This window comes from Oreochromis niloticus, linkage group LG11 (genome assembly GCF_001858045.2).
Source record: "Oreochromis niloticus isolate F11D_XX linkage group LG11, O_niloticus_UMD_NMBU, whole genome shotgun sequence".
NCBI lineage: Eukaryota > Metazoa > Chordata > Actinopteri > Cichliformes > Cichlidae > Oreochromis > Oreochromis niloticus.
Genome location: NC_031976.2, coordinates 20,499,823 through 20,514,950, shown reverse-complemented (window position 1 = coordinate 20,514,950; position 15,128 = coordinate 20,499,823). Strand labels below are relative to the sequence as shown.

Sequence of the window (15,128 nt, the reverse complement as noted above, 5' to 3'; positions counted from 1 at the left end):
GCCTTATTTGATTTTATTTGTAGTTTATTTTTATCATTTTATCTACCCATAATATACTTTATTTTTTATCATCCGCGTAGTTAAGTTTGTTTTGTTTTGTTTTTTTCACGTAAAACTTTAAGAATCACAGAAATCAATGAATAAATAAAAATACTTTAGAACATGAGTTAAAGGGTGTGTTTACCTCCTGTGAGTCAGCTCTGAGGGCGGAAACACCCCGAACTCTGCGGAGGGCACGTCCTGTTTACTCTCCGATCTACCGTACGAGACTCGGTTTGTGTTCAAGTATGTAAAGGAGAAACAGGCTGAGATGTTACCGACTTCACTGTAAACGTAGCTCAACAAGGTATAGTACCCTGTAGTGAATGTAGTTAAAGTATTTGAGTTTTACAATGAAAACAAATCGGTGTAAACAGGTTGCGGTAATGCTACCTCTTTAGCTTTTAGCTAGGTGGCTAATTAGTTAGCGGATTCGGACTTCACATTTTCTACTAAGTTCTTCGTTTTGAGTCACTTGATGTTAATGATCGACTTTAGTTACTGTTATTAACATGTATTAACAACTTTACAGGCCCTTTCGTCTGAGCAAACAGAGCTAGCCTGACGGCTAACAAAAGTATGGGTAATTAGCCTAGCTGACTGTGCTATCTGCTAACCAGTTATTACAGAGTTGAGGTCTTTTTTTCACTACCACAATGCACACTGTGTCGGTACTGTATGTATAATTATACTGCTTTAGGTATAATAATCACTGTGCTATTAACCCTGCTCACGTCGATCGTTAGCATAATCTAGAATAAATAGTTTAGATTCACCGGTCTGTAACAGCTGGCACTTTGAAACAGTGCCAGCTGTTACATTTAATAAAACACAATAAGATAGCGACTGAGTAAACGAAAACTGTAAAACAAAATGCTATTGAGACATGTCAGAAAGGTACAATGATTATTGTTCAGATAATCTGCAGACCCTTCACAGTCCATTCATCCTGACTGTAAAATCCTGTCCGCCTCTAGTTTTGAACCAGGATATCCTGTCAGTTCATCTCAAATCACCTAAAAATGTTTTGGTTTAAAATTTTGATATAAATTAAGGATTACTGTGAATTTTTTTGTGTAGTCCTGGGAAGCCCCATATTTGAACATCCACCAATAAAAAAATAAAATAAAAATGACATTCCAAAATACAGCTGGTGCCAATTTATGTGTTGCATATAGTTATACAAAAGAAAACTTGTGAAATGCTTTTTGTGAAATTCTTATTCATAAAATGAAGAAAATTGAGCAAATATCACAAGTTGTACCACAGAAAACAAAAAATATCAATAGATAGTCCTAACCGAACAGAAAAAAGTTCTAGTTGAGTTTCCAGATGGTACTCTAATTATAACTGAGTAAATAATACATAAATTCGTTTGCTTTTTGTTAAATAATACCCTGGAGGAGTCTGATTCAGGTAAAAATTTCAAGCTCAAATATCTCTATACAAAAAAAACAAAACAAAACAAAGCCTTTTATATATGAAGCTGATATTTCACAACAACTCAAGCTTTGGCCATAAAATTATAAAGGAGATCAGAGATGGTTGAGCAGAAAATGTTGAAAAAGTTGTGTTGATTTGAGGTGGAATGACCCTGTAATTTAAACCGCTAATGCACCTGACTGCACTTTGATTTTTTTAGACCATCAATGCCACAAGGAATTGGCCCATAAAGTGCTTTAAACATACTCAGTTAAACCCTGATAACCTTCAGAGATGAACTGAAAGCGGTAATAAGATCTCTTTTTTTAAGATGATAAAATAAAAAGCAGTTGCAAGTTGCATTGTCTGAGTCAGTCACTGTTGCATGCGTCACATAACGTTCGAGCCTTGCTCATTGTTCAGCTGTGCAGTAATCTGTGTAATGCACTGCTGTATAGACACTCCTGCAGTGCAGCCTCAGTCATCGAGTCATTCCCACTTTGTTTGCTGGTGAAATGAGAGCATTGTTTCTCAGGGACAGCAGATATTGGGTCGACCACACTGTGGTGAATTGAAATACAGGGGGGTTGCCCATAGCTAGGTCAGCGTGTGGCACAGTTAGCTTGCTTCTATAAAGGAATGGGGCCATTCGGATAAACTTGTATAACCACGTTTTTCAGGAATTCTGTGTCCATCAAACTGATCAGTTGCTGCTTTCTGTCTGACTTGTGCTGTTTATCCAGGAGAACGGAAACTCCCCTGTCAGCAATAACCAGCCATGTCGTGCCGGGACATCCACGCCACCAACGCTTTTGCCTTCATCATTGCCATTTTGTCTGTAGGTGGGATCACAGTGGCAGCATTAATTCCGCAGTGGCGTATAACGAAACTCGTCACCTTTAATCGCAATGCCAAGAATATCAGTGTGTATGATGGGCTGTGGGCTAAATGTGTGATGCAGGATGGCTATTCAGGATGCCTCTACTATGATTCAGAGGTATTGCTTGATCTATTCTGCTTATGTTTTGTTTTGTTTTTTAATTCTCAGGCATTTATAATAGTCCCAGCATTAATTATATATTATTATGTTTCCAGTGGTACTCCAAGTTGGATCAGCTGGATCTGCGGCTTTTGCAGTTCTGCCTTCCCACAGGCCTCGGGTTCGGCTTTTTAGCCTTGCTGCTGTCCATGACCGGGATGTGTAAAACCTGTTGCTGCTCAGACAAGCCTGAACCGGACATTAAAACAGTTAGATTCCTGGTGAACAGTCCAGGTTGTCACCTGGTGGCCGGGATGTTTTTCTTCCTAGGCGGCGCAGTCCCCATTGCGCCATCGGTGTGGTTCCTTTTCCGCACCAAGGAGATGAACGCCAGATATGCCAACATCTTCTCTGATGGCTTTGCTGTGTATGTATCTATAGGCTGTTCTGGAGGACTGATGCTAGCCGCGCTGCTGATGTTTATGTGGTACTGTATGTGCAAGAAGCTGCCTTCACCTTTCTGGTTGCCCATGTCCACGTCCAACTCCATGTTGACCCAGCCTCTCATTGGCAACGCACATTCTCCTGCCTCAGTTTATGGTCCGCAGCCTTTCCCACCACAGACTTTCCCTCCCACAGTACTCAACGCCCAACCGCATGTGCCCGCGCAAGGCTACGTGCAAAGCGTTATCGCACCTGCTCCACCACAGGTGTACGTGTCTCAGGTTTCTGCACCGAATGGCTATGGATCAGAGGTTGAAGGAAACCACGCCTACAGCTACGCCCCCTCTCAAAGTTACGCTCCCTCACAAAGTTACGCTCCCTCGCAGAGCTATGCCCCCTCACAAAGTTACGCTCCCTCTCAGGGGTACGCATCCAGCTATACAGGCCACCGCTACTCCACCCGCTCGCGGATGTCAGCAATAGAAATTGACATTCCTGTGCTGACGCAAGAGTAGAGAAAGAGGAGAGGCTGATAACCTCATCACTTCTGTCCATGAACCTCTATAAATTTCACCACTGATAAAACTAACAGAGTTTGATAGATGAAAGGTAATGACCTGAGAGCTATTTACAGCTTCAAGAGTAATAGTTTCAAAAATACTGTTAGTCAGTCCAGGCCTGTGAACTGCTGATGGCAGAGGATGAGAATCGGTAGAAACAGCCCTGGAGGTACCACATGAAGGATGAGATTAACCTTGAAACTAAAACACTGCATTCAGTTTAGTATTGTTTTTAAAAAATACCTGTTTCACTGTTTTAATATCAGAGTATGAGCACTAAATAGTAGTTTATCACTTGCTGAAGTGACCAATGGACCAACCTGATTTTTCTAATTTTCTGTTACATTTGTGCTTGACACTTTATCCTTAATTTCTAGTGACTTTAGCTTGTGTAAAGCTTACAATATGAGGATTGTCTGTTATCACTGTTGAAGTGCATTATGGACTGTAATTAACTTTGACTTCTGTGTCCTGAATGGACAACTACTAACTAACTCACCTGTTTTTGTTCTAACATGAAGTGTGTAATGAACTGTCACTTTGAAGAGCAGCTGTCATATCTTTGTTAAGTGCACTAAGTCAATAATTGCCTTTGTTTACCTATGTTGTTAGCCTTGAGTGTATTTTTTTAATGTAAAGCCTCCTATATAGTACTTAATCATGTGATAGAGCGTACTTTTCCAAGGTATTTGTGTCAAAAAACATCAAAAGGTGCCACTAATAAACCTTTTAGCTGTGTTCAGTCTCATGTACAAATGCAGTTAACATTACTGTATTGCCAGAAACACTAAGACATCTCTAGTGTGGTAGGCCTACATACAGATGTTTTTCTTTTCTAAATGGAAAAAACTTTTGCTAATGTAGCTGGAAGCACTGATTAAGGCTGTAAGTCATGATTAAGCCACATATGTTGCCTTCTTGCAGGTTCTGCGTATGAAGTACTCATCTTTATGTGATTCTAAAATGAAAATGTCAAAGAAACATGCTTTTCTACACTGTTTTAAATAAAACATAAATCACACTGTAATCACGTGCTTCTCTTTTTATACAAGCTGCAAACTCACACAGTTATCTATTCAGCCAGTCATATAGAAGCAACTCAGTGCATGTAGGCATGTAGACGAGGTCAAGACGACCCTGTAAAGTTAAAGATTTGCATCATGGATGTGCAGCTGACAAACCTGCAGCAATTGTGTGATGCTATCAAGTCAAAATGGACCAAAATCTCTGAGGAATGTTTTCAATACTGAGGGGTAGACCAAGTACTAGCAACATGTACCTAATAAAGTGGAATAGTGGTTAACATACAAAAGCTCCCCAAATTGAAAGCAAGGGGGGACGCAAGGTTGTATACTCCTTGTACCAGTCCCAAGCTTGGATAAAAAGGAGGGCTGTGTCAGGAGAGGAAAAATGTGCATCTGTCTGCTGTGGCATTTCTTTTTTTTTATGTGGCCCAGCCATGATTTCAGCTGGTTATGGCTCCTCTTTCCACTTTAATCGAGAGAAATCGGGAGCCTGTGGGGTTCTTAATTCACACAAATGTATCATAAAATGTTAAAGCCCCTTCTCCAACCCAATCCCCATTACGCCAGAGGACACTGGAGTGGTTTATTTGGCACTTCTTAAAAGTATCAATGTGGTGTTTAAATGGGAAAATTTATTTATTTGTTTTTTATGAATATAAATGACTTAACAGAGGAGAGTGGGAAAACGGCCAGCACAGCATTGGCAGACTAATCTCATTATCAGTGTACACTCATTAAAAGAAGATTTCACCAAAATTCAAAGGAAACTAAATACTGTTTTGTCTGACAGTCTGCACAAAACTCAGTTTATATGTACAAACAGAGAAAAGCAACCTTTATATGTGAGAAGATGCGATCAAATCTTATTTGTTGTTCAGAAGATAATAATTTAACACTGAATATCAATTTTTGACACCAACTCTGGTATCGGATCAATACTAGCACGACAGGATGGACACTTTGTTTCTGTCCTCTAAGTTCAGCGTGTAGTCCACTGAATAGTGTTAAATAAATGATTATTATATATATAAATATTTTTTTTAATTAAAAACATATACTGCAAATATGCGCTACATCTTAGCCTTTTTGTGTTGACTATCATGTTAAAGGTTATGGCACATCTAAACGACAGAAGGCACATTTATGTTTCAGCTTTCCAAAAACCCCTTTTTCAGTATACATGAAAGCCTAAAGATGCATTTTATTGTGTTGATTATTTATTATTATGGAAAGTAAAAATCACAGTCATTTAGTGGTCATTAAAGAGACAGTGATTCATCTCATAAATCATGACACACTCCTCTCCCCTGCATAAGCTTTTACAGGTTAAAAGTTTCATTATTGGCAATAATGGCCCTGTATTTACTTGTTGTAGGATCTATACCAAAATTTGCAGTACTGCACTGCACAATGGGGGATATGATATTTGTTGTAAACTGTCACCTGCCGTATGAGCAAATACTTAAGATATAATCGAGTTCATAGGTCCTAACAAAGGAAGTAGATGACAGTGAGCAGTATAACAAAAAAGAAAAACAGCTTTTCGTTTTGTCTTTGATGTAAGTCGACCAAGCATGTGAAGTGATCACTGCGGCAGGTATAATTGGAAATTATGTCAAGGTTTAGTGGCTGATGGTTAGTAAGACCTTAATGAAAATAAGCATATCTGTTTGCATTTGCATGTATCTGTAGCGCACACGCAGCACAAACCATCATTATCAGAGCGTCAAAGTCTGATTTAACTGTTGTAATAACGCCGTGCTTTCTTTGTTCCCTGCATCATCGCTCCCAGCCAGTAATCTCAGTTCAAAAACATACACACACAGCATATAGACCCAGCGGGGAGCGAGTACTGATGGAGATTAGGGGTCGACACAGATGGCTTTCATATGCTGTGCTGGGAGGAAACAGGGGGTGGGGCCTGGGTTGCCATGGGAGACCTCAGACACAGACTGCTGGCTCATGAACATAAAGTGGGGAGGGATAAACACGCCTTTCATTCTTTCTCACTCTTTCTTTGCATGTGTGAATGAACCGGTCCAGGTTTAGTAACATGAACATGGCTTCAGGCCACAGGGAGACCCCCCAACACACACACACACACACACACACACACACACACACCTCCTTTTTTTGTATCCCATCAGCTCCAGCACACACACAGAGTGTCATTCCCAGCTTGTGCTTCCAGTGTAAAAATCCTCCCTTGGCACCTAATGCAAACACCCCCATGCTAAAACCTGCCACTTGACACCCCCCCCTCTTTCTCTGCATCCTTCACCACCCGACCCCCTCATCTTCAGTTATCCCCTCTAGTGCAGCAGACAACTGGAAAATCTTTCAAAAGTGGAAACAAGCACCAAAATTAGTGTGTTTGTCCTTCTGGAGCCTTTAATTTGAAAAATCTCAATAGCCACTTGGATTTTCAAGATGGGTCACCACTTCCGACACAGGAAACATTTGACTGCAGAATTTCAGGCACTTGATCTATTTCAGTGTTTCTAATCCCGATTTCAGTTTGTTTGTTTGTTTCTTAACTATGAGTGCTTCTCTGTTTGATTTCTAATAAGCATTGTTACAATTTGAACCTCCCAAAAACTGCATAATTGCCAAGAAACATTTATTTAAATAATGTAGGATTATGTAAGGAGCTTTAAAATCAACTTGTGGCCTCATAGGTGGGTCTCGAGGTAAAAGTACCTTTATAAATGGTACAAAGAAGTTTCTGATTAGCTTCAGAGGTAACTTTTACACAAACGTGTGGTTTGATATGAAGTCTTGTTGTCTTTGAAACAGGTCTGTTGACACTTTACCACATTTGGTTCACCCTGAAAATCACCGAAAAACTACTTGAAGATGAATTTATGAGCGTGTGTTCATGGATCATAGAGGAAGAAGGATACTAAAGGCTGCTTTACTGGGTATTCCTGCTGCTAGTCTGTGTTTTTTACATCATTTCCTCTTTCCCACGCCGTCACACCAAATACTGACATCATTGCTCAGGTCCACCCATACGGAAAATATATATATAAATCTTATAAAGTTTGTATCTGTCTTGTGTGAAACTTGTATGAAAAGCATACAAGAGTGAAAACAGATATACGATCCCTTGAAAAATTATATAAATGAAACGTGTATGTTTTGGATACTCACTAAAACAATATATAAAAGTAATGAGAAAGTGGCCACTTTCATGAGTAAATCATATAAGCCTTATATGATTCACTATATGAAGTAGGCCACATTTTATGCAAGTCTTTTATAAGTTTTTTCTATTTCTTTTCCATATGGGCAATCATTTTCTCGCTGCTCTCTGTGAGCCAATCAGCCTCCACTGTCTGCTTTAAACCTCACTGCTCTTATATCATCCTGCCTCGTGCCATTTCCTCCTCATCTTCACTACCAACCACCAGCGTCTAGACTTCAGGGGGTTTCTGCTTATCATTGCTGGGACTCCACTCTGCTATGATGCTTCATAACTCATGTTAAAAAAAAACATGTTCAAGTCTTTCAAATGATCTCTTCTTATCAAAATGAGTATATGACTTATAATTACTGAATATAGGCTGAATATATTCATTCAAACCTTCAGAAGAGCCTGAACATGACACGTAATCTCAACCACACATCTTTATGGACTTCAACAGTTTTTTGAACTGTAACATACACTTAAAACACATCATGCCTTTGCTTAGGCTTCATAGTTGAAATGTCCTACAGCCTGAACTCATGGTCACTCCACCATGAACAAAAAACACACACACAGCATTATGCTTTTTGGGTGTAGCCACAGTGGCCCCGAGGTGCAGGTGGAGCTGCCAAGGTGTCCAAAAAGAAAACAACAACACAAACAGGAGGACTAAACATATGGTGTTTTCCGTCTATGCGAGTCAATCGCACATCCTCCTCACAACTTCCCTACATGAACACACACAAACACACACATGCACACACACTCATGCCGACACTAACAGTCAATAAGTGCAAGATTTAGCAACCGCGTGCTGCACGGGAACAGCTCGTTCTTCGCTTTAATCTTGAAGATCTAGCTTTTCATCTTATATACGAGACAATTTACATAACACAACAGGACACTTTAACTCCGGCTCAGCCACATAAAGTGACAAGAGCAGCTTGTTCAGGACACGTTTACCTCATGTCCTGCATAACTTTTTCTGCCTTGGTGAAAGAAGGGCAGATGGATTTGCCATATGGCCGACAGGAGCCACGCTGACTCTCACAGCCCCACTTCAACCCTGTTTTCTTTTTTTTTTTCTTCTTTTACATTTAGGAAAGCTACAATTAGTTGCAGGTGGGTAAAAAATTTGCATCCAATGCTGTTCAATAAGGGATGATAAGTGAATGCTTTCTAATGTAACAAGTGCATGACAGTGCAGCCTCCTCGTAAAAGAGCCACCAAATCTCACACCGGACATGGAGGGCATCTAGGGTTTTGAAGAAGACATCTGTGTGTCTGAGACAGACTTGTAGACCGAGCAGACAAATAGACAGACATAACGAGAGTGAAACAGAAAAAGAAGGAATCCACGGGGAGAGAAACGATGGACAATTGCCCGAGGGGAGCAGACATCCAGAGCTCAGTAATGACAAACTGACAGGCACCGCCGGGCTCGAGGGCAGCGCCGTCCCCGGCATTGTCATGCAGCCAATGTTCCAAAACCATCAAGCCAAAACCAATACTACCACAACTGTCAAAAATCTGTTACTCTGTTCACTCTGCACACTACTCTGTATACACTTGATTTATTTGGTATTTTTAAAAGGCCACAGATTGGTAGAGGTGAGAAGTAACAAAGTAAAAATACTTTGTTACAGTACTTAAGTACAATTTTCAGGTATCTGTACTTTTCTTGAGTAGTTTTTTTACTTTTTACTTCTACTCCCTACATTTTTAAACAAATATCTGTAATTTGTACTCCTTATATTTTCAAAACAGACTTGTCACTTTTGCTTTAAAGCATTTTGGGGGAGTTTTTGCCACACAGGAAGAAGAGGTTAGATTTAAAGATAAGGACGGCTCAGTGGAATTTGATAAAGTGCAGATTTAAAGTTTCCATGTCAGTCCTCATGTTTTTAAATCAGATGTTGGGTCTGTACACGTGACATTGTGTTTTTTTATACTGTGAAACCTGCTGCAAAACAAACTGAGCTAGCTTTGTGTTTTTTAAAGGCTGCATGAAAATCCTCTGCAGTTTCACAGTCAGAGTAAGGTTACGTCAAGTGTCGCAGAGATTCATATGAATTTTAGTTGATGATGTTTGGATCCATTGACTGACTAGGACAACTCATGAAACATCTGCTGACATCTGGTTGAATTTAGTTGTTTACATCCAAATAGAGCAGCAGTTCAGCTGATCACAGCCTGTACACTAAGAAAATCTACCGGAGCTCTCAGCAGAAATTATTGTGAACCAGAACCACCTGTCAAAACTGAAAAAATACAAGAACTGAGATCATGTACTTGTGTAACATTTATATTTGACAAAAATACAAGTAAAGGTCTTAAAACTGTTTTAATATCCACATGACCAGAGGGCGTGGAAACAAAGGTGATGTGTGCATCAAAGCACAGAGTTCAGGAGAAGGATTAATAAAGCAAAAATAGCCCCAAAGCTGAACGATGATTCCTGTGAGTGTTATTAAAATATATATTATATACTGGATCATTATTACTTTTTTGATTGGTTTTTTAAAAAGGTGCTTTCAGTGTCCCTCAGCTAGATTGGGAGCGCAATAGCTGAGGCTGGTCTACTGCATCTCCTCTCAGGTCTCAAACCTCTGATCTTTTGTGCCTATCTTCATGCTGTAGAAGACCAAAGTGAAGCCAGTTTTAACCAATGTTATAAATTTTATCTACAATCAGACTTTACATCTGATATGAAAAAAGTCTCGTCTGTAAAATCTGCATCATCTGCTGACACATTTAATGAAGTACCAAATAAATCCATCCATCCTTTTTCTTAACTGCACATCCAATTCAGGCATAAGTCACGAGTCTGTCTCAAGGCCAGCACGCAGAGACACGATCACATTCACACCTCCTGCCAGTTTAGAATCAACATTTCTTAATTTATTTGCTGCTTGGTATCAGTGCTAACCATTGTGCCACTGATAGTTAAGTATTATCACAATAATATAGAAAATGTGCTTTAGTATAACATAAACAAAGTTGGGTAATCACATGTTAAACATTAAATTACTCAGTCATTTTCAGATTAACCAAAGAGTAATGCCAAGTTAGGCTAGTGGCATCCATCCCACCCTGTCCCATCATCCTCCTCTGTCACTCCAACCCTCTGCATGGCCTCCTTCACTACATCCATCAATCTTCTCTGAGGTCTTTCTCTTTTCCTCCTGCCTGGCAGCTGCATTTATCCACTGTCTCTCCTCTGCACATGTCCAAACTATCGCAGCGTTGTCTCTTTAACTTTGTGTCCAAACTGCTCAATCTGAGGTCATTTCTAATCTTGTCCATTCTGGTCACTCTCAATAAAAATCTTAGCGTCTTCAGCTCTGCCTCTGGTCTTTTTTAATTAGTGCCAAAATACTGAACACGTTATCTTCTGAAGTAACACTTTCTTTCGGCTTTCTGGATGTGACTCTATAAGATGTTGCTTTAGCTGTGGCTTTTAATATTTTATATAAACGCAACATTTCAGCCAAATGTTTGTCATGATATACTTACACACCCTGTATCTCTGCAGGTAGAGTGCTGCAGCACCCCTCTGAGTTTATCTACTTTGTTCTTTTTGTATTTTTATTTGTAACGATGGTGGACCGTCAAACTGGATTTCGCATTTTTTGAATCTGAATCTGAGTTAAGATGTGGGTTTCTCTCTCTCACTCTCTCTCTCTCATTGCTTCAATAATTCAGTGTCTCCAGAAAACGCTGGAGAGGACAGAAGCAGCTAAAGAGTGAGCAAAGAAGAGTCGTAACAGGCCCTGAATAAACACAGCGGGCTTGAGCACTGTTGTCGCTCATTCCCTCTCCGTGTTCTACTTTATTTCCTCCATTCTCCCACTAAAGACACTTTATTGCTTAATTAACTTCATGTTTCCTCTCCTTTTCATTACTGTTTAACTGTGAAATAGAAACTGCCTTTAAAACTGGATTAGATTCTCTTTTACTGCAGTTTCTCTCCAGAAAATACAATGACATGCGCCCTAATTACATTTTGGTTTTTCACACTATTCCACCTCCTAATCTTCTGTTTGTCTGTCCATCTACCGTATTTTCTCTCCTACCTGCCGGCACAAAAACTCTCATATGGGAATGAATCTTAAGTAGCTCCATGGGCTAGGCTGCAACTACCAAGGACACACACACACACACACACACACACACACACACACACACACACACACACACACACACACACACACCTAGGCCTCTGACCTTTCTTATCTGGTCTTCTTTCGCCCCTGACTGATTAAAGCCAGACACACACTTCTTCTGGAGGTTTTAATTAGATACAAAGTAAGCCCTTCACACACACACAGAGTATCAGCAGCTTGTTCTTTCACTCTCATGCCTAAGGCTTGTCTGGAAATCTCGGATCTGTCCTTTCGTTCTGGCTGTAATGCCTCTAATTGTTATTATCCAATTGTCTGTGGGCTTTTCTGCTTTCTGCTGCTTTGTAATCCAGTGAATCTCTCTGTCTTGAAACCTGTGGGCTGAACTCAGGGTTCAGCTGCAGTGACCGGTTTGTGATCTGTAACTGATTCTGGTTTGTCTGAACCTCCTGTTCTCCTGTTCTAACAAATCATCTGCAGCAGATGTGCAAACTTTTTACCAAATCAGCACCACAAAAACACCCATTTCAAAATAATTTCAGAAGAAAACATATGAAAAATTTCGGGTAACATCAGTGACGACTAGGAACTTGCAGGGCTGTGGGTGGACATTGGACACAACACAGCACTACTGCAACAAATTGCTTGACCTCAGACAGCTCAACACGACGTAGAAGCAGCTGGATGCGAAAACACGGAGGAAGGACAAATTGATAATCCCCGTTGAGAAGAGCCATCTGCAGTACTTACATTGCTGCCGCCGTGTCCTCCAGGTTCAATCATGTAGGTGTGATTGCCGTCGAAAAACATCCCACTGAAAAGGGAAAGAGGAGGAGAGGCGAGAGCACATATCAGTACAAGTTTCTGCTGTTTTTTTTTTCAGCACCAAATGGAATAAATCAAGTCCTCCAGAGCTATCAGAGAGACAGATTAGTCACCTCATATGGAAAACTGTTATAAAAGAACATAAACCAGAGGGAGACCTTACAGTCCTTAATGTGCATATGACTCTCATTTTTCTGCAGATAAATTAGATAACAAGTTTAAGGACTGGACAGCTAATGGAACAACAGTTATGTTCGACGTAATAAAAAAAGGTTTGAAGTTTGAAGTTTTGAAATGCTTATTAGAAAAGCAAGACTTCTATGGATATTTACACATGGCATGCTATGTTGATATGACTGTGAGAAAGGTAACAGAGGGAAGAAGGAGGTTTAATGGACAATGATGTGGAGATTACAATGGAAGCATAATCCATGGAAGATTTGGATGTAAAGAGATCTCTACTTAATAAACATTACTGCTGGTGGATATTATGAACAGTCTTACTATTACTAGGTTATTACAGAACAACATTAAATATATGTGTCTTATATATATCTGTAATATTGATCCCACAAGGGAGACTATTACTGCAGCAGTATAAAGAATAAAAATAGTACAGACTACAATAAACCACATAGTTAAAGTGCCACATACGCATAGTGAGGGCCTTATACTGAAAAAAATATATATATATGTGTGATTTTAAAAAAAACAGGAAAGTAAAAAATAAAAATTAGGCTTAGTTAAAGAAGAGTAAAAATTATGACTAATAAATACTATGCACACTATAAAGCTGAGACATAGTTGCAAGAAGTTAATGTTGGTTAATAATAATAATAATAATATAGGATTAGTTTAGTCTAATTAGTCCATCAATGGCTCAGCTGTTAGAATAAAAACAAAATCCATGCTGTCATCACATATAAGGTTGCAAAAGAACAGCACACAGCTATGCAGCGTTTTAAAAGTGGCTGAAGGTCTCTGGCCGCCTGCCTACATTCATGTGCGCATGAACACATCATCCGTTAATTAAGTTTATCTGAAGCTTTTAGGAGATTGGTCAGGTCAGACTGTGAAGTCAGGAGGGTAAACACTGCAGGAAATACACAATCCATCTTCCTCCTCCGACTCTACCCTCTCTGTGTTTTTCAGGCTTCCTGGCCAGACAAATTAAAAGAATTTAAATGTGTGTATTTTATGCTTAAATCTGTTCAGTGCTGGTGTGAGTGGGCGGGATTTGGAAGAAAGATGATCTCATGCATCTGTGCACAAACCACACCTACAAATTCCCCCCAGTTATTATGGCTTTACCTGAATTTACATGTGGTTGCTGCTTAGTTTGGGATGCAGCTTCACTTTTACTGACACACCTAATGAGAATTATCGCTGGACTGTATAGAAAATTTAGCTTAGCTGTTACTTTTAGTCAGCTAAGCGTAAACTTTTAATTTAAAGATAAGTCTTTAAATTATAGGTTAAGATTTTAAGTTTGATAAATGATTAAGAAACAAATGGATGGATGGATTCTTTTAGCTCACTTTTGTGAAACATCGAAGCAAAGCATCCAAGCTAAATGTTTAGAAAAAGAACAAAATTTGCCTCTGTGTGTGTGTGTGTGTGTGTGTGTGTGTGTGTGTGTGTGTGTGTGAGTTTGGGGGGGGGGGGGGGGGGGCAGGATGTATATTATGGTAAACACCTGACTCAGCATAGGAGAATGCTCTCCCTCTAATGACTAACGCTCTGACACACTCCACAGCAGGAAGCCCTTGACTCCCTCGCTCTTTCTCTTACTCTCTCTCACACACACACACACACACACGCACACACACATAGCATTTGAGTGTTTCTTCCTTTCCTCATTAGGAATTTCAAAGTTCAGTGATTCTATCCCGTTACAACCTCTTGCGTTCTAAATATGAGATTTCACCGCAGGTAACTATACCATTAATTATTTGGTAGTTGCTTTCTTTTCATTATTTTGCATCCAGCATTTCATAATTTGCTGTGCTGACAACTTTCCCCAAATTCATGCAAAACTCTCATGAAACACACAAACAAATTATAAAAATTAAAAAAGTTCAGGCCTGGACTTTAGCTTTTTCAGCAGATATTAGCCTGCTTTTTCCTGCTTCCCCTAATTAGTTGGAAAGACATGTCTAGACTGATTACTCGGTCTATTTGGCTCGGTATTATGTTGAAACAAGATATACTCGGAGGGAGAAAGCTTTGAGACAGCGTAATGGATCAGAAGTAAATAATCATGGTCTCTGAAACAGCTGAAAATGATAACTAGATTAAACAATGTACACTGAATGGGCAGAAGGTTAATTCAGACCAGGAGCTCCTATTATGTGGTTTTCCTTACGTGACTACAAGAACTGATGACAGTTAATCCAAAAAACATCCAGCAACAAGTTCAAAATATTCAGCAGTTTATGGCGTTAAAAGTCTGAGATTTGATTAAAAATGTTTGGAGGAAATTTAGCCTCTTTTCAAGAAATTATTTTTCCATCTCATTTA

The 15,128-nt window shown here is 39.5% G+C and overlaps 2 protein-coding genes across 3 annotated transcripts in view; one reads left to right on the top strand and one right to left on the bottom strand.

Moving 5' to 3' along the window:
• adam22 (ADAM metallopeptidase domain 22) overlaps window positions 1-15,128 on the bottom strand; it is a 68,212-nt gene that overhangs the window by 24,376 nt on the left and 28,708 nt on the right. For both annotated transcript variants that reach the window (XM_013274831.3, XM_013274832.3), the window contains exon 6: window positions 12,534-12,597. In XM_013274831.3, coding sequence (XP_013130285.1) covers window positions 12,534-12,597 — 64 coding nt within the window. The remainder of the gene's footprint in view (window positions 1-12,533; window positions 12,598-15,128) is intronic.
• cldn12 (claudin 12) lies at window positions 189-4,471 on the top strand. Its single transcript, XM_005472700.3, has 3 exons — window positions 189-346; window positions 2,205-2,458; window positions 2,557-4,471. Exons 2-3 carry the CDS (start codon window positions 2,240-2,242, stop codon window positions 3,397-3,399), a joined length of 1,062 nt encoding a protein of 353 aa, XP_005472757.1. The 5' UTR covers window positions 189-346; window positions 2,205-2,239; the 3' UTR covers window positions 3,400-4,471.